General features: G+C 38.9%; 2 protein-coding genes across 3 annotated transcripts in view; one reads left to right on the top strand and one right to left on the bottom strand.

Moving 5' to 3' along the window:
- Positions 1-9,377: 9,377 nt before the first annotated feature.
- pnp5a (purine nucleoside phosphorylase 5a) lies at positions 9,378-14,604 on the top strand. The gene is made up of 6 exons (XM_041780006.1): positions 9,378-9,636; positions 10,510-10,679; positions 10,764-10,867; positions 11,023-11,198; positions 11,306-11,496; positions 13,783-14,604. The coding sequence occupies exons 1-6, from the start codon at positions 9,614-9,616 to the stop codon at positions 13,998-14,000; spliced, it is 882 nt and encodes a 293-aa protein (XP_041635940.1). The 5' UTR covers positions 9,378-9,613; the 3' UTR covers positions 14,001-14,604.
- Positions 14,605-14,608: 4 nt separating this feature from the next.
- Positions 14,609-25,877, bottom strand: part of capn1 (calpain 1) — a 49,251-nt gene continuing 37,982 nt past the window's right edge. Inside the window, exons 11-22 of one of the 2 annotated variants that reach the window (XM_041780005.1) lie at positions 25,398-25,558; positions 23,554-23,565; positions 23,167-23,378; positions 22,622-22,661; positions 22,463-22,528; positions 22,318-22,375; positions 22,099-22,163; positions 21,497-21,565; positions 21,210-21,288; positions 20,944-21,060; positions 17,799-17,857; positions 14,609-17,668 (exon numbers count right to left, since the gene is read on the bottom strand). In XM_041780005.1, coding sequence (XP_041635939.1) covers positions 17,642-17,668; positions 17,799-17,857; positions 20,944-21,060; positions 21,210-21,288; positions 21,497-21,565; positions 22,099-22,163; positions 22,318-22,375; positions 22,463-22,528; positions 22,622-22,661; positions 23,167-23,378; positions 23,554-23,565; positions 25,398-25,558 — 965 coding nt within the window. In that variant the 3' untranslated portion in view covers positions 14,609-17,641. Of the gene's footprint in view, positions 17,669-17,798; positions 17,858-20,943; positions 21,061-21,209; positions 21,289-21,496; positions 21,566-22,098; positions 22,164-22,317; positions 22,529-22,621; positions 22,662-23,166; positions 23,379-23,553; positions 23,566-25,397; positions 25,559-25,877 lie in introns of both variants that reach the window. The other variant, XM_041780004.1, reaches the window with a different exon arrangement.

Genomic DNA, 25,877 nt, shown 5'->3' with positions numbered 1-25,877 from the left:
TACAGAGGGAGAGAGAAAGAACACAGTTTGGAAAGTTTTTTTTGATGTCACAATGTACCAAAGCCGAGTCAGACAGCCAAAACAGAAGGGAAGGCATACTTTCTCATGTCACCAAAGTTAAGAGTTAAGATTTATCTGTCATAGGAAGACATAAATACAGTCAGTGTAATGGTTGACGGGAAAAAATGATTCCCACAAGAGTCAAAGAAGTACCAACATAAATAAAAGTAGGCTCCTACGTCTGAATGATTGGTGCTTCTGAATTCTCCTGTGGATGTAATCTAGTACAGTGGTTCCCAGACTTTTTTGCTGTGGGCGGAAAAAGCGCCCTCAGCGTCAGTCAATTTTGTTGCCGTGCTAAAAGCACAGCACTCTGCACTTCATTCACATGCCAATCAAAAATAAAAGAAGGGGCGGGACTTCTGACAATAGCTGAAGAGAAACTGATCTTACTTGGCTTTCTTCGTCTTTTTTTTTTCTGAGGGTAATTTTCAGGTCTGCAGCTGCTTCCTGTGTTGGGACAGGATTTCTTTACATTGTCTCCGTGTCTTCTGTGTGATATTTCCTTGAAAATACATAAATATGAAGCACATAGAGATATTTCAGGAAAAGTAGCCACAAAGCAAATGAAGCTAAAACTTATCCAACTAAGAAGCTAACATAGGTTATGTTGTTACATTAGGTTTAGCAAATGTAGCATAAGCTAAGGAAACTAACAGCTTTGTTAGCTTAAGCTACATTGGCTGCGTAGCTACATTATCTAGGTAGCTTATGTAGCTAATATAGTTGTATTAGCTTGAGCCTTGGCTACATTAGCAGTGTTAAAGTGTTTTCATGGAGGGCAAGCTTTTTCAATGAGCAGACTGTTTACTCGGCTTTATCAAATGTTTTGTGATCAGGTTTTGCAGGTCAGGTTTTTGAATTTTAACTTTTGGTATCCTAACCCTTAACTCAACCCCATCCTTAACCTAAGTATTTAGAGACTTTTAGCATATATTTCCATCCTGACAGAGGTGGTGTCTCAGTAGTGGTGTGCAAGAGGGGGGATCTGAGAGCTGCAGTCTGTAGCAGACTGTCTGGGGGAAACTCCAACAATGAATTAAAAATGACCTTAAGAAGTGATGTAATGTCTTCAAAATAGAGTTTTGGTTTTAAATAAGGAAAAACAATAGTGGTCTGGGTATTGATCGTTGAGGTACTCCATGTGAGGCTTTTGAATCTCACCAAATACTGAAATTTAAAGAAACCTTTTTTTAATTTTCACTAAAACTGAAATTTAATCTGTCATTTAAAAGTAGGATGATTAATGGCAGACCACATTAATAAAAAGAAGAACCCATTCAAAGCCATTAATCAGTGGCAGAGCAGTTTCAGTGCAGTTTCTAAAAACTGCTTACAAAGCCACTGCCAGAGAAAACCTGAAGGACCAAGGGCAGAACCTTTGAGAAAACGTGGCAAGATTCAAATTTTCACCCTTAAAATCAGTCACATGAAGGTACAGTAGCCTTCAGAGTAGCTTTTTCTTTAAAAATCCCATGATTTCAGGTCCTATCTTCACTGAGTGAGAAACCTACGCCTGTGTTGGCTCTTGCAGCTTAGCAAATTTCATCAAGCACGGAAGATGATTGTGGAGGAATGCGTGTCGAGAAGTGTGACTTTTTAAAGCAGCTGTTAAAGCAGCTCTTTTTTCTGGGTCGCCTGACATGTATCTCATGCTTGACCAATGTTTGTATCCCTTTATTAAATCTCACATAGTAAAACACTGACAGACTCTAAGATGACAGATTACTGTGGGAGTTTCTGTGTTTATCTTGACATGTTACCAAGCTCTCCTCTGTTTACACATACAGTGCTGTGAAAAAGTATGTGCCCCTTCCTGATGATCGATAATGATAAGCCAAATGAATACAAAATGCAGTTTTTAAATTATGATTTCATTAATTAGGGAAGCAGAAATCAAAACCTATCTGGCATAATGTGAAAAAGTAATTACCCCAGCAACTGGCACTCCAGCAAACCACAGTGAGAGCCATTATCCACAAATGGAGAAAACTTAAAACAGTGGCGAGCCTTCCCAGGAGTGGCTGGCCGACCAAAATGACTCCAGGAGCGCATCTGTGGCTCATCCAGGAGGTCACAAAAGAACCAGAACAACATCTAAAGGCCTGCAGGCCTCACTGACTCAGTTAAGGTCAGAGTTCATGATTCAACAATAAGAAAGAGACTGCGCCAAAATGGCATCCATAGGAAAGTTCCAAGGCCAAAATCAAAGAAACACAAAGGATCATCTCACATTTGTCAAAAAACATCTTGATGATCCCAGAGACTTTTGGGGAAATATTCTGTGAACTGACGAGACAAAAGTTAAACAGCTTTTTCCCCCTCATTGCGTGACATTGACCACTTTTGACCACCCCCCAAAACTGTGTGGAAAGCCTTCCAAGAAGAGTGCAGCTGTTATAGCTGCAAAATGGGGCAACTCCATATTAACTTACATGTATTTGAATACAGTACCATCCCTGTTGGTGTGATTGGCAGGCGGCCAAATACTTTCATCCATATAGAGTGTGGATGTAGGGTGAATTGGTAAGCTTGACCTGCAGTGTAAATAGCACTTTTATTAGTCAGATTAGAAAAGCACTATGCAAGGTGAAGTCTATTTACCATTTAGCATCAAACAGTCATGACAAGTTTTTCAAGGTTACTTCTTAGCGGGCTGGAAACATATTAACTTAGGATCAATGATCAGGTTTTTCTGCCGGTCGGAAAATTTTTTCACAGAACTTTTACCCCAGACTTGTAGAGTGATGGGACATTTAGCTTAAAAATGGTTTGAACTTCAAAGTTTGCTTTTGTACTGCACTATCTGGAGTTCCTCTTCCAGCCTCTTTCCTGGGAGAATCTCTTAGAACATTTTTATGACTGAATTTGTCTACAAAAACTAAGGAACAGGTCTGCAGGTTACTGTGAACCATCGTGCTGCACTCACACGGCCTGCCCTCATTGGCTGAGCCAAAGGCGTGTTGGCTCCAACCAGGGGGAGGGGTGCACAAGTCAACAGGTCAATCCTAAAGCGTTATCAGATGAAGTTAACAACTTGTCTTTAGAGGGACAACAGATATGTAAAGCCGGAACCCAAACAGTGAGTTTGTTGACTCAATAAGGAACCACAATACACATCGAGGCCAACGACTGTCCTCTTATGAGTGAACGACCAATAACAAGTCAGGGTCAAGGGCGTCAGACTGTGTTTTGGTGCCTCTGTGTTTTGGCTGGTGTAAAAGTTTGACAAAACCTTAGCGCTCTTGCGTCTCTGGTGACCTCTGCGATCCTACATAAGTAAACCAAGACAAAGGTCAATACATGGCTTCTGTGACCTCATGTATTGAGAAAAAGCTCTAGATGTGAATCCTTTTTTTATATGGAGATACAAGTTACACAAGTCCAGTGTTGATTTAACCCAAAAAAGGGTTGAAGAGTTAGGCAATATTTGTCAGGGACCAGTTTGGTTTGCAGTAGGACTTACTTCTGTCGCAAGTTTCTGTCAATGTGCTCTTAGTCTTTAAGGTGAACTTGGCCTGAAGAATACACAACAAATAACTGATTTACAGAGACTTGGACAAATATAAAAGACATACTAAAACACATAAAAGAGATTTTATGAGTCAGCACTGGATAAGACAATGGTTTCATCTGTCTTGAGGAATCAGACTTAGTGCAAGCCCATGAGGCAAACCTTAGTGTAGCAGGTCATTTGCAGAGGGCCACCCTCTTTTTGGTTGCTTGGAATCACCATAGATAAGAAGGTAGGGGCAAAGAGAAAGGTCAGATTGTGCTCTCAAATTAAACTAAATTACAAGGCACCTAAGGCAGGCCGCCAGGCAATTGTGGTGCTCTAGGTGAGAGGTGGGCCCAAGTGTGCAACAACCAGTGGCCTCCTGACTAGGAAATCACTGGATGGACCAATCTTAATGATGTAAACCTCATGGAAACACCTAGCTGGCGTGGAAATTAAATTTTACTCTACCCAATCCACGATCGTCCAAATGATCCTCCTCAGCGCATACCCAAAGCTAATGGTATAACTGTTTTGGCCAAACCTTTTCACTATAGCTGTTGGTTAAGATGCTTCCACCTCTGGATGGTGAGACAACCATCCCTCTACCAATTGACCCTTTGCTACTCTGAAGGAAATAATATCAAATTTGGCTGGAAAAGTTTTCAAAAATATCAGAGAAGAAGACAGAACGTCTGGTGTCGGGCAGAAATACAGTTACATGCTTTTAGGTTGTAGGCACGTAGAGTGCGAAGGCATATTAAGGCCATCACTGGCTATAATATGCCACGACTCTGAACTGGAGGGGTGGGGCAGCTAAAAACAAGCTCTACACATGTGGACACAAGTGTTACTCGGCACCCAAGGTCGATGGCATCTCTTTTGAGGTCAGTCAATGGATGTTAAATTAGGTTTCTAAGTTGTATAGATTCATTTTGGCCTTTGGAAGATGTACTCTTACTGCCTTACAATAGACAGTACTGTGCAGAAGTTTTAGGCACGCAGGGCACTCAAGATTTACCGCAGGGCCCACTGTCCATGACCTGGGACGGAGGCCAGGGTCAAGCTAGGGAACCAAGGTCAAGCTCGACAACATTTCTTTTGTCTGGGATTTTTCCAACCCCGATAATAGATTTTTGGCTCCCTAGACTTCTGGCAGCTTTTGGGCCATTGGGACACCCAGAGCACAACCAGGTTTTCAATTCAACCCTGCTAACCATCCAGACAGTTCTCTAGGCTGTGCTTATTCACCAAATCCACTCAGTACACCGCCCTAAAGGAACAGACTTTATTATTCTAACAGATATTTTTTTCCCATACCCCTGGTAATATCCAAGGACATCCAGAGACATCCGGGGTTGTGTCAATCCTTCTTTGTGTCTGATGGTGCCCACAAGTGGCTTAAGCTTCATCTAGGCTGTATTCACCTACAAAAATAGATCTGTCTGTTTAAACGTAACAGCTGTCAATGTCCTCATACTAATGAGCATCTGTTACACTGGAGTGCCATCCTTCCATTTTCTATACGGCTTATCCTGTTCGGGGTCATGGGGGGGCTGGAGCCTATCTCAGCTGTCATTGGGCGCGAGGCGGGGTACACCCTGGACTGGTCGCCAGTGAATCGCAGGGCTGACATATAGAGACAGACAACCACCATTGGTGGCAGTATTGTAGCGTTTGGTCCGTATCCGAAATGTTGGAGAGAATCAAAATCATTTTATTGTCATTGTACAATGTACAACAATTTTTTTTTTTTTTTTGCAGTTCCATTCCGTGCTCCAGCAGAACAGACAGGAAACAGATAAAATGGATGCCCAGTACGCACAGAGAGGTCTGTCCATATCAATATGAGATTCAAACATATGCCACATCTATGCCATACTTCAGCCTCAATTTTTGGCCCAAACATGTCCAAAAGTTCTGCACAGTACTGTATGTGGTCCAGTCAGGACAAAGTTTTATCCATATCTGACAACCCTCTTTGGTTTCCAGCTTAGGAAAGCATCAAATTCAACACCATCTCTCTAAACATGGACTAGTGGGTGATATTGTAGGTCTCATAATGTAGCTGAAATCCTGACAAGGCTCTTGCAAAGGGTAACTGTTGCTGATGTAGAATCAACAAGGTTTTGGAAGGGAAGAGCACTTTGACTGCAAATGTAAAGACATGGAAAATACTGGCATTAGTGCTTGAAGGTTTTCATGGAGATCACAGTCTCTCACTGAACTAAATTAACATATGAGACATAAAATAAAAAAATAGTACAAAATACAAAACAAGCTGGAAGTTCCCCTGGGAAACGAGCAGAAAAAGAAGACACTGTGAACTCATTGAACCCTCAAAGTGTCAAATACTTTTCACAGTTTGTTTTTGAGGTCATGGAGTCCTCATGTCTTTATCAGTTGGGTTAACCCTCCTGTTGGTCTCAGTGCTGTCCCATTACCTTGTCAAATGAGTGGTAGGCAAAACAAAGTCATGGTCAAGTCAACGAGTCCTTTGTTGCACAACCTTCCTTCCTTTTTCTCAACAATAACGTGTCTTCAAGTGACTCAATGATAGGTTGAAGTTTGGAAATCTAATCTCAACAAAGGTTGCTCAACTTAAAAAGTTTACAAAAGGCATGTTACTCAAACACTTTAGAAAGCTGTTACTCTGTGGAGTCTTGTGTTGCTCCTCTTTCTTTGAAGCCTCAGTTCAAGTTTAGGTTGCTACTTCTTTTCCCTGGAGGAAGTGGTCCTACATGTGTTTCTCTTTCATTCATCCATCCATTCATTGACTATTTAAAGAGGGCTGGAGCCAGTCCCAGAAGTGAAGGGTGAGGTAAAACCTGGACTGGTCACCAGTCAATCACAGAGATGACAAACAATAAGACACACTCACACTTACGGGCAATTTAGCATCAGTGTTACCCAAACAGGCATGTTTTTTGACTGTGCGTTGACGGACAAAGTATCTGGAGAGAAAGTACGTTTGCTCAGTGGAGAGTCCACTCAGAAAGGCCCTGGGATTCAAACCAGGACCTCTTGGGTACAAACAATGCTTAGGAGGCGGTCCTCTTTCAACCAAAACCCCACAATACTCATTTTCTCCACATTTTATCAACAGTGCATGTAGACACTAGAAAGATAGAGGGGATAGTGGTAACACAACCCATCCTTTTATTTCCTTAAAAATTCAAACTGGCTCCAACATGACCCACCTTTGTTATAATCCTGGTTAAATGTGAACTTTTGACCATTTGCTCCTAAACATTACTCACAGTAAAAGATCTAATTTTTTTTCACCTTTGGCAAATCATTGATTTCAGAATCTTTTCAGCTACTCAACTGCTTCCAATCACTTTGACTTCCCTGTTCCTCTAACATGAGCTCGTGTTTGCTTTCTGCTGTGTTTACCTTGACCCGCCTCCTCTAAAGTGTGTCCATCACCGTTGAACAAACCAGCCCTTTCATATTATTTAAGGAACATTGATTACAGGACATTCAGTCCAGGTGACTGATCTTCCTCGTGATAGTGTGTGTTAGAGTGTCAGGGATGGAAAGGGATCCCATGAGTGCAATAAGGAGCCATAAATGAGCCAATCACAGGGACATAGTGTATGTTTATTACTTACTATGTTGTAACCTGACAAACTTACAACACATATATGCTCCATTCAAGGTGTGTCAGACAAGTCTTACTAGCAAAGGAAGTTTTGCACAGCTGTGGGGGGAGGAAATGGGGTGATAGATACTTAAAGAAAAAGGTACAGAAATGCAGTTTGTCCAGTAACAGCACATGGTTATTCAATGTGAGTTTGGTTCAGCTGGAGGTTTCTGTCCATTAAAAAGAAGTTATCTTTGCTAAATGTTAAAAAGTGGGGTGCTCATGGTGGATTAATGTTGGACTTTTTTGCCCCTTTGACAGATCAGCTGTAAATTTAGGCTTCCAAGACCTAAGGAGGACTTTTAGTTGTAGAAAAACTTCTTGAGAATTAGTTTTGTATTTTCCTGCAATTACAAATCATATTTCTGTTGTTTAATAAACAAAAATTAAATAAACTGGAAAAATTAACATATGAAAAACACATGAAAGCAGATGTATCGTTGTTTAAAATCATACCACATCAACTCATATTGTGTCGTATCATATTAAAAGGTATGACAAATCATAATGTATTGTACCATACAGTACCATATCGTATTGTATCATATCATTTCTTAACATATATAATCTCAAAATATAGTATCCTATTGTGTTGTGTCTCCACATTTCACATCTTTTAGCATATCATATCTTACCATACCTAATTGTTTTGTTTTGTTTCATATCATATCTTATCTAATCATATCTTACCGTATTGTATTTTATTCTATCACATTTCACTGTATCATATTCCCATTGTACTGTATAGTAATGTTTTGCATTGTATCATACCTAATAGTGTTATATTGTATCATATAATTTCCCAACATGTCGTATCATATTCATCATATCATATTGTATTGTATCGTATTGTATTGAATCGTATCTTTTTGTATCATATCGTATTGTATCATCAGATTTTGAGATTATTTATTTGTACATATAACCAATTCAACCACATTAACTACTATTTTTTGCCGATTCTTTTAGTCACATTTAACCCATTTTCTGAATTGAGGGCCATTTTTGCCTCTTCTCTTTGCCACTTTTTCCACCCTTTTTTCCTGTTTGATTTTCTAAATCCGAACCCAATTTGCTACTTTTTGCCATTTAAAAAAGAAAATCACCTTCAACCCTTTTTTGCCTTTTTTATGGCCACCTTTTGACCAATTTTGCCACATTAACCCTTTTTTTTTTCTTTTTTTTTTGCCAAATTTCACCTATTTGTTGTCTTTTCTCACAATTATCCAGATGTCTCATTTTCTTATACTTTATTTTCTGGCCTCCTGATGTTTGTGCACATTATGACCTAGCTATGAAATCAGAGTTACTTTCCTAATCATTTAGTTCAATGTGCCCATCCACATTTTTAACATTACTAATAAAAAGGTAATTCTGTTATGAGAGGATTACAATTTTAAGAAAACTGTATCCTACCAAAGTACAAGTAAATAAGACAAATTTTTGTTGATTTTATGAGTGTTTATTCTTCAGGTTGTCGCAGCTTAATTTAACAATGGACCACAGTTTAACTGACCTCTATGATCCCCCAGTTGGCTGGGACACAGAAAGCTCTTCCCTCCTTATGGACGGGCCGTAACAACATTTTAAAAGTCTATTTTGTATCAGTAACAATATTGTGTGCCTTGAGGTTTTGGCTTAAGTTAGGTGAGTCTTGGGCAAAGTAAACATATGGTTACAGATCTGACATTAACTCCTGTCATCAGGTTCTTAGTTACTGGCACTGAGGTGTATTTGTGATCATGTGATCATGAGTGTGCAATGACGTGTATGTTTTTAAGCCTCTTTCAATGAAAACACAAACTGACGAACACGTCAGACACGTGTTTCTAAACATCAACCTGAGTCGCAAAGAAAAGCACATCATATCTTGTTCTGTATCTGGGACAATAACTGGAATGTTGATCAATAAAAGCTGAGCGCTGCACGGATGTCATTTCCTGTTGACACTGATGTGAAGCGCAGTGTTTAAACACACTAATAAGTCACTAATACTGGGCTGCTGGGCGGATCAAAAAGTATGTTTCCTCTTCTAGGTTGTATTCACTATTTTGAAGGTGTGTCTGAGCAGCCAATGAGAGCGCAGCAGGCACATGCGTCAGTTTGAGCAGAGGAGGTGTGGTGTTCGAGGGAGGGAGGTCTGGAGGGTCTATAAGAGAGCCGGCATCTGTGCCTTTTCTCCAGACACAAGTGAGAAGAACCGAAGACTTTAACAGGACTCCAAACCAGAAGAACTCTAAACTTATTCAAAATTTTCTAAAAGACCAGCTCTCCATCAAACTTTTTCAACAGCTGGGCTCTTATTCAACTTTTTCCTGCTTTGGAATTTGATTTTCCTCACCTAAAAAGTGTGTTTTCACACATTTGCTCTTCTTTCTCACAACGCCAGACACCTCATTTTATCTTTCATAATGTTTCCAGAGGCAAACAAGGGGTGAGTACACTTTTGAACAGTCTGTTCTTTCAGATTTCAGTTTCCCCATGCTGCCGAACACATGGCCCATTCATGGGAAGGTTGTGACGAGGGGTATAGAGGAAAAAAATAGAAGAGGGCCCAAAAAGCATATGTGCACATGCACTTTGAGCAGCAGATGTTAAGTAACAGAAACCAAGAGTTTCCTGAGGGAGTCCACGTGGAGTAAAACTGTCTTAAGAACTTTTTAACCCCCTTTTTGCTGACAACACCATTAAATATGTTTGAGTTGGACTATTCTGGTAGAAAGTGTTAACTTTATGGTTTAATAGGGCACTAAAGGACTTGCTTTACTGTTTTAATAAGGATCTTTAAGGACCAAACACAACATCCATTGATTCAAGTTTAGGTGGGGATAAAAGAAGCAGTTTGTTAAGGGAATTACACCAATTAGTGAGGGAATAAGTGAGTGTTAAGCAGACACTTATATAGAGCGTGTGTCATCATGCACGAGGGACGTGATATGGCTTTGACTCTGCAGGAATGTGCGTGAGAGTGTCTTCAAAAGTCATATCCTTATAAGTAGCAGCAGATCAGGCAGGCTGCCTTGAAAATAACGTTATCCTTCATGTGATTAAATAGATTAAATTAAATTCATTACCACATGGTAGGTGGAAAATGACTGTAGAAAAGGTGGAATTGTTGTAATTTAAAGACCTGTTTAAGCAAAATATATGAGGATAAGTAAAAGGACAAAAATGTAGAGTTTGCCTTTTTTGCATACAACTGCTGAACTTTCTGGAGGCCCCACACAAATAATGCCCTGACGTCTGCATTGTTCACTCGCAACAAAGGTTGTCCTAACCCTTCGACCCTGCTTTTCATGTCATGCAGCTACAGCTATGAAGAATGCAAGGCCACCTCTGATTGGCTGCTGGCCCAGACAGACATCAGACCCATGGTGGGCATCGTGTGCGGCTCGGGTCTCGGAGGGTTGGCTGATATGTTGAAGGACCAAGTGGCCTTTAACTACAAAGACATCCCCAACTTTCCTCAAAGCACTGGTAAGTTTAAGTCCAGCAGAATTCAAAAAAGGCCAAATGTTCTCGAATTTCTGTTGATGGTTACTGATTTTGTTTTTGCTGTAGTGCACGGACATGCTGGCCGATTGGTGTTCGGCACCTTGAAGGGGAGGCCGTGCGTTTGCATGCAAGGGCGCTTCCACTTGTATGAAGGCTACCCCATCCAGAAGGTGAGTTATGTATAAGTCACAGACAGCCTCTAATGACTCACTTCAAGCAGCAATAAGCCATGAAATCAGCAGCCTATAAAGAATGATCAGTATCTCGTCATGCAACAGAAAAGTTCCCTTTAGAAGGTTTTTCAATGTAACGTATCTGCTTCCAGATTACGCTGCCAATACGTATATTCAAACTCCTCGGGGTGGAGACAGTGATGCTCACCAATGCAGCCGGAGGCCTGAATCAGGACTTTAAAGTTGGAGATGTCATGATCATAAAGGACCACCTGAACATGCCAGGATTTGCAGGCAACAATCCGCTAACAGGACCAAATGATGAAAGGTAAAGTTATGCAATCCTCCTTCTGTCTTGCATAACCCAGCCTTGTAAAACTGTTCTGCAGATGTTGATAACATTTTCTCTGACTAAACCTGTCTTCATTCTCTCAGGTTCGGCGTACGCTTCCCCTGCATGTCTGACGCCTATGACAGAGAGCTGCAGCAGCTTGCCATGGACGTGGGACAGGAGCTGGGTTACGGAGACTTCCTGAAGGAGGGCGTGTACTGCGTGCTGGGTGGACCATCATTCGAGACCATCGCTGAGTGCCGCATGCTCCACAAACTGGGTGCTGATGCTGTTGGTGAGTAGTTTCTCTAAAAAAATTTAAAAAACTGTAGGCCAATGTTACTGAGTACAGCAGAGTAAAAGGATGGCGGTGATATATATCGTTAGCCTCATAGCCTAAGTCATATTTAAAGTTTTTTTTTAGAAGAATTAGGCACAATGAATCATCAGCGTAGGAAGGGTTTAGTAAGGTAGATATCACAATTTGGCCAAAAAAATGACCAAGGCAATTATGCTATGAGGCTAAAGATATGAAAAATTATTTTTAAGCTAAATTAAGAAAGCGTTTGTCAGGAAAATGTCTTGTTTTTCTTGTTTTCATTAGCAATATTAGCACTGCATATTTCTATTAAAATTATTAATACACAAGAAATATGTCATTTTAAAAACATATATTTGTCATTTATTTATGTTCATAAAGTCTGGCACTCTGAAGAGAAAGCACAAGTGCTTTCAAAATGCAAATTCTCTGTAGCTAGCCAATAGTAACATTACTCCCTCCCTTTTTTTTACATGATACAATAGTGATAAGCTATTATTACATCTTTATTTAGTATTTTACTATATTATTCTCTTTCTGGGGAAAAGCATAGGTGTTTCAAAGCATATCATTTTAGCTAGTTAGCACTCATTAGCAACATAAGGTTATAATTTTTCCAAACAATGATACTGGAGGTGACATGAATGAGTTTATTTTTTTAAAACACGTGCGCAATTTATAATCTCTCATGCATTTTATTCGTATGTCATGCGCACATAATACGTATACAGAGAAATCGCGCACTCGAGATACAAATCAAACGCGCCCGAGATACTGAGAAATCGCGAGCACGAGATACAAATAAAACGCATGTATTGGAAAAATAAACACGTTCATGTCACCTCCCTGGGTCCGTACATTAGTAAAAAGGTGTTTTATATATATTTTTCTATGTCTTTACATCCTTATGTAGTGTTTTACTTCAGTGTTCTCTCTAACTGGGAAAGAGCACAGGTTTTTCTAAACATGCACATTTTAGCTCGCTAGCAGCCATTAGCAATAAAAGCCTTGAATATTTCATCCAAAAATATAAACATACAAACAAAACTAATCATTTCTAATATTCAAATTTGTTATACATTTATAAGTTAGTTTCAATAAGAGCTGTCCCTTTTAGGGAAAGCACAAGTGCTTGTCAAAATGTAAAGTTTATGTAGCTAGTCATTAGCAACATTAGCTTTGTATTTTTCTTCAAAAACTGAAAGTTTAAAAAGTACTTTAAATTTGTTAATCTGTCTTTACATCTTTATGTGTGCTTTTACTTCAAAGTGCATTCTAGCTTACTTGGAGACTGCACGGGTGTTTCAGAACATTCCTGTTTTAGCTAGCTAGCAGCCATTAGCAGCATTAGCTTTGCATTTTTTCCTTAACACTAATAGTAAGATAATTTTTTATGCTTATTGCATTTTCTATCCTTCTCTGCATCTTTTTAAGAATTTTTTTGAATGTATTCTTTCACTTACTTGGTATGAGCACAGCTTATTTGTAACAAGTCGTAGCCTAATTTATTGTAGCTCGTATTCAATAGCAACATTAGCACTGCAGTTCTTCTACTGATGTCACATTAAACAATAATCTTATGTTTATGTCCATGTGTATCTGGGCGGCTTTTAAAGGCATGTGTGCTCATGAACTACCAAGAAATGAGCACAGGCTAATAAATATGCTGATGTCACTGTTGCTAGCTTTAGCGATACTGACTCGGCTCTTCCTCTGCGACAGTGAAAAAATATGTTTAAAAGTTTCTTAGTCATTGTGATATTTTTGTATTGTTAAGCGACAGCGTGTGTTTCATTAACTAGGTATGAGCTAGCTAGCTAGCACCTACTATCAATATTAGCTTTGAGTTTAATTTTACCCCAATATAGCCAAATTATAAAAATATTCCAATCTAAAAATTCCCATACATTAGAACATAAAGTTTGTGCTTGACTGTATTGTTCTTCTTAGTTTCATCACAAGGCAGTGCCACTCTGCTTGTTCTGTAAACAAACATTTTGACAAGTGGAATTTTTTTGATTTTGTATTCACGACTGAATTGTGACAAAACTGTAAGTGGTAAATATATTGGCAACCAAAATAATAACAGTTTTTGGGTAACACATTTTATATTTTTTAAAGGATATCTTAATGGAGCTAGCACCCATTAGCAAAATTAGCTGTGTTTCTACTTCTGCAGTTACAACATTAACAGCAAATTAAATAAACAACCTTTCTTACCAGTAGTGGTCTGATGTCTTGTTTCAATTTCTTTCACACTAGGTATGAGCACAGCCCACGAGGTGATCGTGGCCCGTCACTGCGGCATGCGCGTCTTCGCCCTCTCGTTGATCACCAATCAGGCAGTGATGGACTACGACAGCCAAGAGAAGGCCAACCACGAGGAGGTCCTCCAAACAGGAAAGCAGAGAGCAGAGCAACTGGAGCGACTGGTTTCCACCATGGTGACCAGGATTGAGCACAATAACAACTTTGTCTAAAAAAAGAAACGCTGTGCGTTTTAGTGCTAGTTTAAGCTTGATTTTAGCCTGTTAGCATGAATGTAGAAGACTTCAGAGTGGTTGTAGTTCACATTCAATGCTGTTGTGCTAGAGAAACCCCAGCGTAGTTTACTATTAATGTGAGAAATGGACTGTATTTGGTTTATCATAACTCAGAATGCACACATCTTTATTTACATGTCATCCTGCCTTATGTGACGTGTTACATTCCTGCGCAGAGCAGCTCCAAAATAAGCTGCTGCTGTTTTCTTTTTGTATCATTTTAAATGGATGTATTTGTTATAACTTAAAGTATATGATCAGCTTGTATAAATGTTTGCAATTTAACTTAACAATGAGCAAAAAATCTGCTGTAAAGATCTTAATATTATGATATTGAATTGTGTACATTAAGGTATTGTACTGTGCTTGTTTTTATAATATGAATGTTGTTACTAAAGATGCTATTTATTATCATGTAAAATGTGTTTGTGCTGTTATTTGGGGGATAAGTGGATTAGTCATCACACCCATAAAAACATCCACCCTTTCAGTTTTTTTTATACGGTTATGTCAAAAGGAATAAACTGATACTGAATCAAGACTCATAAAATCCTCCCCATGTTTAATTTCAAAGTGTTCATTAAAGTTTTACAGATACACACAGTAAATCAATGCATTGCATGATGAAAAAGTCCAAAGGGACCATGAATGTCACTATTGTAAACATTTGGTTATATAAGCATTACGCTGCAAAAAGTGAAGACAGGAACGCTGGCATTTCTGGAGTGTCATAAATTTAAGGTTTCTGTGGCCACTTTTTAACTGACGGCCATTTACAGCATTAATCCAGGGAATTAAACATTGGCAGGACATACTATTTAGATATCTGCACTCTTGCAGGTCTCTTTTTTTGGCTATCAAAACTTGGCTATCAAATCATGACCCTTCAAATGTAGATCTTTAATACTTTAAAATGTCTTTCACACAGAAGTGACATTTCTCATTAAAACACTTGCTCCCCAGTTGGATAGAAATAAGGCAGGCAGACAATATTTCAAATAGCATGCATGTACAAATGTATCCATCTTGCATAATAGTTCACCTTCACCATAAATATTGACTGTTCTTGTTCCCTTTTAAAAGGCAAACTTAACAAGGCTGACTCATCCCTTTTGAAACGCCTACAACATCCAGTTCAAGACATCATCGAAGTTTTTTTTCCTTATTTGCAATAACAGTCAGTAGAAAGTGCCATGCAATAAGATAAGCAAGTATAAGAAGTTTTACAGCTAAACAAAATTAGCTTTAAAGTAATAGAACTAAACACATTCTCTTACGATACAGCACACCACCCCGTCTCAGCACTGCAGGGCCCAGTTAAACTTCATGTTGGACCCTTGATGCTCAGATTAAAGAGAAGTTTGGCACTAGATGTAAACAGAAAATGCCAAGCAGGCAACATTGCTACTCAGGCCAAGTAAAGGTCATTCATATATGCTGAATAATAGGCATTAAAAAGTTGACCCAAAAATAAACTGACTCTTTCAGCAACTTTCAATTTAAGCAACATCCACTGCTCCAAAAATGAGCTCTAAGGGCAGCAATTTTCATGTTATCCTCAGTAGATTGATGATACGTTCCATTTGATCTGGGAAGTTGGAGAGATCATCCCCAGTGAAGGTGGAAATCCAACTCAAAAACTCAGAAGAACTTCACAAACCCTAAGGTTAACAATCCTAAATAGACATCTGACATCCGACTTCCATTATAAATGGAGCACACCACAGCTCAATTTGCAAGTTTTGGGCCTTCAAACATATCATTTAACTTTCATTAGAGTGGATTGTAGCCACACAGAAATATCCACATAACAAAGTGATTATACATACAAACAGACAAACAGATATTTTCATCAGAAGGTAAAAAGTGATTGCCTATTCTTGATAAAAAAAGATAAAATGCAACTATTGAGTGACTTAAAATATGTCACTTCAATTCGTGACTGGGGAAAACTCTTTAAACTTCAAATTTGATTCTTCGTGGAGGTTTTGGAGCAAAAATGATCCTATTGGTTAAGTTACAAACTTATTTCAGACGGTTTGGTTAGCAGCTTTACTAGTTCAGTTTGGCAAACATTGAAATTAAGTCAAGATGAGCACCCAAAGTTTGGCTTTGTTTCCTTGTTTGTATTCATTTTGATTAATTCTAAATGTTTGTTGTAAGTACAGCCGAGCTCAGACCAAAGAGTCAAAACTTGCAACAGCTCACAAAAGGCGGCTCTGCAATGTTCTCAAAGTCTAGCAGTTCACGCCGCTGCAATTGGAGTAGACGATGCATCAACTCCCTCTGCTGTAGTTTCTACATCCACTTTTCATGCCTGTATTGTAGCTACATGTTACCCTCAGCATAAGATTTCAATGAGGACAGTAAAAGTGAGTTGCTTGCTACAGTTGCCATTCTTCTTTTTTTTAAATAAGACAAAAAGAAAGGGAGGATCCAGAGTGCTTCAACAAAATAACTAAGGGGTTTACCCCAAATTATGCGGTAACATTGAGATAGTTCTGAAGCAGTTTTATCATTCAGTGTTAATTTTGACAGCTGTTTTATTTTAGTCTTAAGGCTAACATGTTCTTTAGTTAAAGTCACACTTTAGTCATTTCTACTCTTTGTAGTTTAAGTCATTTCAAAGTCTAAAAAAAGTAGTCAATTTTAGTCCATAGAATAAGATTATAAATTGCTCAAAACTTCCGTAAGAACATTTATTCTCTTTGCCTAAATCTGCTGCCCAATCATATTTGTGTGTTCTATGAACCCTGTAAAACCTGGTATTTCTGCTTTCTGCAGCTGAGAGGCAAAAGAGTGGCAAAACATGTTGTTTTGATGGATTTACCCACAGTGTAGAAATAACACAGATTTTTAATCTCCTATGAAAATCAGATCACATTTTTGTCTCTCTTTTTGGGGGTAGGGGGGCTATGCCTTCATTTGTTAGCTGCATAAGCTACATACATAACGTAGCTATACAGCTGATGTAGCTACATAGGTAAAGCTAAGCCCCCTGTTTGAGCTGAAATGGCTCAGTTCACATAGCTGCTACTGTCCACTGCAACCATCTAAAATAGACTCAATTGGTTGTGATTCTTTGGTCTGAACTGAACTAAAGAGCTTTGTTTTTCTAAAATATGTTTGGTAAGCTAGCTCCTTTTGGCAAGGGAGTTGAATTTTGGTGGCAAAATAGAGAAATAGATGTTTTCAACTAAGCAAGCTAGATATTGCTTCAAAAATAAGAAACTTTGTTGTCGGTAAACACTAAAATAAAGCCAGTAAGGTCATTTTTGCTTCCAAGGTAGTTCTACCATCAAGAAATGTTCATAATGCTAGAACAGTGTGCCTAGCTAACAGTCAGTGCTACTGCAGCATTCACTGCCAGACTATGACAAGTACGCTTTCAGGCGACAAATAAAGGATCGGCACATTTCCAGTATAGGCACTGTAACGATGAATTTACAGTCTTTTAGCATCCGAGGGCCTCAGAGGAAGAATTGGTGGGGGACAAAAGGCACTTCTGAAATGACGAATACTGGCGCCTGGAGCTGCAGCAGAATGCAGTGCAACAGGCACAGAAGAGTCTGCGCTGCTCAGGCAAACATGGTCAGAGTAATCCACTGTAGAGCACAGAGAGGAGGCAGTCAGGATAAGGTAACACCAGTAACTTAAGAGAGAAATATTAAGAAATATCTGACACTGAATGGAAAAAAAAACAATTGTTTCAGTACAAGAAAAGTATGGGTATACCTGGAAGAAGTCGAGGCTTATAAGATTGTCGTTATCCGTGTCCATGGTCTTAAAAGTTTCTATAAAGACAGAAAACATTGGTCACTTATTTTATGAATATTGATCAAGATAGTGAGGTGGAATAGGTTTATTACTGATAAGCCTTTGAAAACGTAAAAAAATGACCCAGAGCCATCTGAGCGCAATTTGGGGGCTTTAACAGGTTCAAAAACTCACCAATGTTTTCTTAAAAAGTTTGAGGAATTTTTATTGGACAGTTTTAGGATTTTTGACTGGAATGTTTTAGCTTATGACATAGTTATACTGCAACATGTGGGGAATATTTAAAGAAATTTCAGGGGGGGTGTGACATTGAAAATATGTTGAAGAATTTTCACAGAAATTTTAAGTAATTTCTTTGAAATTTGGGGAAATTTTTTGTGTATTATGGAATGGAAAATTTCCAAGAAATTTAAAGAAAAGGCTGACATTTTACTTATCAGGTCCTACTTATACTATTTAAGTGGGAGAAATTAAAAATGCATTCCAAATTAAAGCTCAGGTCCCAGGAGGTTAAGTTGGGCACGATAGTGTGTCATTTTCAGCCAAGACACAAGTTTTCACGACTCACTTGGTAGTCTGGCAACTATCAGCTTAGGATCCTGATGATGCATCATTTGAAGTGCAGTGTATAGGAGGATATGACGGCCACCGACACGCTGCTCTAAACTAGTCAGATGATTTGTTTTGTCATGTCTGACAAGGTATACATTTTAATTGATAAAAAATTCAGAAGATTTAGTCTAATGCATTGCCAAAAAACATAAATCCTAAAATGTCCACTTTGGGATGCAAAAAACCCTGCTACCAGTGCCTCTAAAAACATGTACATAATAAGAAATAATATAAGACTTAATTTTCAGTTTACTTAAAAAGTAGTCTTGCATCTAGCTCATCAATGCTCATGTAGTAACCACATCAGATTTAATGGACATATCATAAAAAAACAACATAAATCATTTCTAACGTCACACTGTATTCATTTTTTATGATTTATATATTCATTTTAGATTTTTCTCACATTTATTCTACTTCTACTATAAATTTAACTCTGTCTGTTCCTTGTGAAGCACTTTGGGTTTCATGAGTTATGCATTAAAGGTGCTTTACAAATGATCCTGTGTTGAGTGGAATAAAGTTAAAAAATGTATCTGAAAAAAAGTGTCAATAAGACGCCTAATGGGTGTAGAAAAGTATTTTGATTAAGTGTCCTTAAGTTATTGATAAGATCTGAGATTTAAGCCAGAAAAACATGATCCATAACATTTTCCAAAAGCCACTAATCACATCTGTATTACAGATAAATGGTTATCCATTCAACCTTTTCGTAACCCTAAGAGGTCTTTGAGGGCATGTCCTACTTTACCATTACATCAGGAGCTGAGCATTATAATACTGAGCTTTACCAGATAAGATACAGACTTTAATTGTTTTCTAAACCCAATGACCTCTGCTATAGAAATGCTCAGGAGGTGCCTACATTTGTACTTTGCACTATTTAATTTCTTTTTGGTGATATTTCAGTTGCATCACATTTTAAGAATCTGTTCAACCTCATCTTAAAGGTAATGTAAGTAAATAAATCATTATTAATGTAAATGTAAGGAATCCAGACATATTACAACAACCCACCCAGAGTTTTACTTTCTTCTTCACTTTCAATAACAGACATTAATTGAATTTAATTGTAAAGATCTTGATCAGACCTGATGTTGAGACTAAAAAAATGTTAAATAGGGTTGAAGGTAGTACTGAACGGGTCTGGCACCTTCACGGACAGTACGTCAGAGTTCAGCACACCATGTACGATCATGTACCATGTATCTACCAAATTTCAAAATTCTAGATTAAATATGGTGCGGGGTCTTTTCTTTTTTTTTTTTTTTTTTTTTGGGGCACCACTGAACAACAAATCTATAACATCTATCTCAGTTTCTCACTGGGTATTTTTCCACCAAATTACATGGCTGTACAAGTATGTTATGCATCTGAAAAACACAACTTCCTGTTTTGTGGCAAACAAAAAAATCCCCATTGCCACTCTGTTTCATATGGACTTTTGATCTTCAACATTGTATAAGGTCAACATCTTGGCATGTACCTTAGCAAATCTAAGCATGACTCAACCAAAAATGTTTCCTACATATCTGGTAATGTAAAATTCAGGAGCAGCAACTTCCTGTTGCCAGAGGTATAAATGTGCTCAGGCACAAACTGTTTAAAAAACACATTAAATTTATCTCAGAAAAGATGATGTATAACAGAGGTATGACTGTTTGCAAATAAAGAGTAAGACAAAAATGGTGACTTTTTTGTTAGTCGGCCTACTGAGGCCACACCCTGTGATGAAAAGTCACAGATTTTGGCACAGTGTTGAATCAATTTCTTTTGGCCTTTCTGACACAAATTTCAGGTTGACACCTTGGGCCAGCTTCAAACAGCAGCTTGTACTGTAAAACTTGATACTTCCTATCACCACTAGGAGGCGCTACAATCTCTACAAAATATTACGGCATGAATGTGTTAAAGTCAGAACCCTCTACGTACATGAAAAGTTTCAGTCAAATTGGACCATGCATGGCTGAGTTATATGCTACTTCCTGTTTCTTGAAAAATAGGCAAATTTGGTGGTTAAACATGGCCCCAGCCTTTGAGTTTGGTACACAAGCTGAATAACTTCATCATTAAGTTCCCTTCTAGCTGTCTACCAAAATTCAGCTTGATTGGATGGATGGCTTTAGTCAAGTTAAACCTTAAAGGGCCTCTGGAAATGGGCAAAATACCCCAGTTTTCACTACTATATTCAAAATTGTGAATTCCCCATTGGAGGTAGGGTATTACTCCAAGAGGCTTTTTTGTAGAACATGCCAATATGAATCTACTCACCAAATTTCATAATTATACAATTTGTTGGGGGTACTACTGGGGCAGTCTGGAGTTTTTGAGCATGTTCAGACCCTTAAAAGTTCAACAAAAGATGAAGAAGAGTAGTAATTCTCTGACTTTGGATTTACAATTAGGTCTTCACACTGAGGTTGGTGCATGGGCTCTTAATATGCAACTGATTCATTAAACAAAACTGATGGTGTGCAGTAATGGGACTCACTGTACATGGTCTCCAGTCTGACCAGACACGTGACAAAGTTGTCAAAATCGACAGCCATGTCTGCCTCTGTGTATCGCAGGATGATCAGCTGGAACAGTTGGTTGGTCAGCTTGAAACCTAAATGGGAAAATACGATAATTAGAGGCAGAAGAACAAATAGTTCTATAGAGAAAAACGTCAGACCAGACAGCAGGGACACTTCTTATAAGGTATAAAGATCACTGACAGTCTTACAGTGCCTCTTTGTCTTAGAAAAGGAACAGTACCTGCAGATTCAAGAGCCATCCTCATCTCATAAGAACTCATCGTGCCTGATTTGTCCAAGTCAAACTGCCTGAATATAGTCTGTAATAGTGGTAGAGGCAGTAGAGAATATAGAGGGAGAAAAATGGAGAATGGAAAGAAGCTACTTTTAAGACAGCAAAGATAAATTAGAAAAACAGTCAGCTGGCTGGATATCAAAGTAAACAGCAGGCTGACGCAAGCGGCATGACTGTGAATCAATACTTTTTGTCCTGATTTCCACATCTGACCCGTCAGTGTTTAAACTCACCAGGTATCTTTTGATCTTCTCCCACAGAACATGAAACTCTGTCAGGCCAAGCTTCCCGCTACCGTCAGTCTGAGCAGAATAAGTTAAAGCACAAACGAAAGTCTGATGATTCCCCTTAAGTGATGTCCCTAGATATCAGCAATGTTAGACAGATAGATAGATAGATAGATAGATAGATAGATAGATAGATAGATAGATAGATAGATAGATAGATAGATAGTTGTTTATTGTCATTGCATTGTAAAAGCACAGCGAAATTAAGTATGGCAGTCTCCCCTGTAGCAGCAAACACAGTAGTCCAAGTGGTGGTTAGAAATCTGCAGCCTCATGTCGTCCATCCTGCTGGCGAGGGAGCAGCAGCCAGGAGAAAAAAAGCTTGGTTTGACAGGTTTGTGTGGGGCCGCTCTTAGCCTAGCCTGCAACCCAACTGCTCTGGTTGCCCAGCAACAGCTGTTAGCCCCCTTCTGTATCATCACATAATGAACTGGCAGCAGTTTAGTTCTATTGTGGTCAGTTCCTTTATTTTACTGTGTTATTATTCCTTTTGTATCACATTTTAGTAATATACTAAATGAGATATTCTGATGAAATTTCAAGGATACGTCCATGAGGTTTATCATGCTGCGACAGGCTTCTTTAGAGAAGCCGTCTGTCTTCAGGTCTTTATCTGTTAACACGAGACGGACAAAAAGAAAAATAAATGAACTTAATATAGACACAATCTGGCATTTTTAAAGCAATTTGATACATTTCAGATATTTGTTAAAACACAAACTTGTGCTTTTACTGCAGACTTTACGAGGGTTGTAGCTGTTACTTACGTTTGCTGATGATCCTGTTGAGTATAGTTTGCAGTTCTGTTACACTGATCTCCATGTCCTGTTGGCACAAAGAGAAAAAGTTATGACAAAAATGTAAATACAACTGCATATACAGTTTTAAACACCATTCCTGAAGTTTGCTCACCGCCCCTGCCAGCTGTCTGAAGAGACTCTTGAAGCCTGAGTCAATCTGGCTCTCATCTAGCTGTGTCTGAAACACAAATAAGTAACTTGATTTAGTCTTTTTATCTTTCATATCTTTGGCAGGTAAACTGGTGTAGCAGCTTATTTTTTATCCTCTCACCTCTGTTGGAAGATCGGCTTTGATATCATCATCAAGCTCCCTGACATTGACAAAGGGGAAGAAAAAGTTAAGTAATTCCTTTTATTAAATGTCTCCCCATTATATTCTTCAAATAGTTCCTTGTAAAGACATACTTTACAAGGAAATAGTTCCTTGTAAAGACATCTTTTATAAGATTACAGTACAAATTTAGAAACATTTTTCTCTTTTTTGATACCAAACCTACAAAAATACAAGTTCTGGGTATTTCATAATTCTTAAATTTCTAAAAAAAAAAAAAAAAAGCCTGCACACTATCTTAAATGTACAAATACACTTAAGCTATATGTTAACTTTATGCTGATAAAACCGTGGAACCATAAGTTTTAGCACTTTCCCATAGGACTTTTCAAGACAGAAGACTATTTGCCGATGTTAAGATTGAATATCAAATGATGGGATTTATTATTATAAACTTCATAGTCATTATTAACCAAAAGCATATTGTTCACAATTTTTCCCCAAAATAAGACAAATTCCTTCCAGTTTTTCCCCTTATTACTCACTCAGAGTCCGCCGGCTTCTCAGAGAAAACCCTGAGGACAAAGTCGGCCTCTTTGTGCGGCTCAAATGTAGACGGGACTACGACATACTCTCCGGCTGGCAGCCGCAACCGCGAGCTGACCTCCCTCAGGTTGATGAAGAGCTCGGAGCGAGCGCTGGAGGCGTGAGTGAGGAAGAAATCCCGCTTCAGATGGACCCCAGACCTGCCCTTAAACTGCAGAAGACATTTCCTTTCATCAAGACCTCTCTATTCTTACTACAAAGTTAAATGTTTTAAAAATCTTCAATCTCATTGTGTTTGCACTTTAAAAAAAAAAAATTTCTGGATAGCATTTTGGAAGCATTGGATTGTTCTAAAATGACAAAAAGTGGAGAGAAGTGACACATACCTCGTGTGGAACCTGTAAAGGACAGAAAAACAAGGCAGGGGAGGAAATTATTAAAAATAATGAATGAGCATGCAGCGTAAAAAAAAAAAAATTGACTTTTAGAACCAAATTTTAAGTAAAAACTGTAAAATAATGTTTTATCACATAAACTATTGATTGATAAAAACCTAACCCATGTAATATGTCCAACATGAACCACAAAGTCTTGATTTCTTAGGTGGGACTGGGATCATTTCATGTACTTGGTTCCCACCTTACAAAGTCTTAACTGTAAACTTACAATGAACCTCAATTCCCCCCAAAAAACTGGGATGCTGTGTAAAATGTGAAGTAAAACAGAATAGATCCATCCCTCCATCCATTTTCTTCCACTTTTTCAGTCTGGTTGTGGTGGCATCAGGTGAAGTCAACCCAGACATCTCTGTCCACAGCAACGTTTCCCATTTCCTCCTACCAGAGGGATACTGAGGTGCACTCAAGCCAGATGGACATATAATCCCCCCAGTGACTTCTGGGTCTGCCACAGTGTGTCCTCCCAGTTGGACGAGCCTGCAAGACCTCTACTGGGGGGTGACCAGGAGGCATCCACGATCTCATTCTTTTGGTCTTTCGCCACCTTATCATGGTGGGGAATTTGTGTGACCCAGTGAACCAAGGAGTTGTTTCGTCAGGGCGTTAGCCCCTGGAATGGTCTCCCAAGGCAAAACAGTCCTGGGGAGGATCCAGACAAAGAGCAATTCAATAAACCCACATAAATCAGAGCCCATGGACTGGAGCTACCTCGCTTGGAAAAGGAAAACCGAGGTGCCCCTGTGGAGTCAGACATGAGGGGGTTAGCATGTTGGCGAGCATCTAGCGGACAGGCTTCTCTCCATGGGGCTCAGTTGAGGTCAACCTGAAAAGCTAACAAAGAGCCACCATCCTTTGGGCCCAAACCCTGCAAGGATAGGCATGGGGGTTGGATGCTATGTGGACCGGGCAGCAAGCAAGGGTGGAGACCTTGTGGTAGCGAACCCCAGCAGTGCAGACTGCTCTAGCCTGGCTACACTTTGCTGTTCCCTCTGAAAGCCACTTTGTGTAACCCTCCTCCACCCCAGCTCCTCCTTTATTCTGCTTCTGACTTAATCAGCGTCATTCTGTTGTTATCGATGCCTGCTCTGCTTTGGGTCTTTGCTGCTTCTCCCTCTGTCTTAGACTCTCCTTGTATGTACAGGAAAGGCAGGAACCTGCATTGTTCTTGCTTGATGCTTTCCACGTAGGATTGTGGAAGGCAGTGGGCTACCAAAACAGCCACACCCCGTAATAAATACTGGCAATGAGTGCAAATAATAACTTCTGATAAAGATAAATATTTATGACCTTGAATCATATGAGTTTCTTGACTAGGTGGTCCTCACTGAAATGTAAAATTACCACTGTGTTGCGTCACAGAAAAGGTGATGCAACACAATGGTAAACATGCTTCTGTCCCAACTTATTTGGAATATGTTGCAGGTGTCAAATTCAGGATGTGGGTGTATTTTCAAAAAATAAGAAAAATGTTATTGGTTTGAACATTAAAGGAATTTGCATATCACTGCATTCTGTTTTCACATTTTGCACGGTGTCCCAACTTTTTTGGAATTAAGCTTTGTTATAAACCCATTTCAATCCACCCAAAAATAGAGCTAACAGACAAGTAACAGATGAACGTTCATGATAATGCTTCATTAATTTGCAAAGCAAAGCCTTAAAATGTACATTGTAGCTAGCTAAAACCCCAGTGTTCCTGTAGTGGAAAAGATTTAGCTATTTAACATTTGAGGAATATAAAGTTTTGACATCTCAGCTGAACTACAGTTTACCTCATAGACTGCAAACCCGATGGTCTCCATGTCTTTGCCTTCCCGTCGTTTCTTCCTGCGATCTTTCTGCATCAGACCGACCAGGAAGCTGCAGTCTGATTGGCCAGGAGTATCTGGGTGCTGCAGCACAATCTTGAACTGAGGGTTCAACCAAAAGGTGGCTAGAAAAAGGATTAAAGGAGGTTTCAGATTACTACACTTGTTTTTCAACTGAAACTTGATGATGTATTACTGATTAAAAATAATGAGAAACTGTGATAATTTGATTCAAGTTGAAGAGACTGAAAAATCTCCACATAAATGATGGTAAAACTGTTCATGAATTAATAAGACAACTTGTGTTGTGTGGCAAATTGAAGACGGCCCCTGATTAGGGGATGTTGCCTGTCATGAGGGTTTTCTTTCCAACAACAGGACATTCTTGCATCGCGTATTGGTTAAATTGGAGTCACTAGTTCACATTTCTTGGTAAATTCACCC

The sequence above is a fragment of the Cheilinus undulatus genome, linkage group 22 (assembly GCF_018320785.1).
Source record: "Cheilinus undulatus linkage group 22, ASM1832078v1, whole genome shotgun sequence".
In the NCBI taxonomy this organism is placed as follows: Eukaryota; Metazoa; Chordata; class Actinopteri; order Labriformes; family Labridae; genus Cheilinus; species Cheilinus undulatus.
The sequence above is the reverse complement of the archived record's forward strand: the minus strand, read 5'-3'. Positions and strand labels throughout refer to the sequence as shown.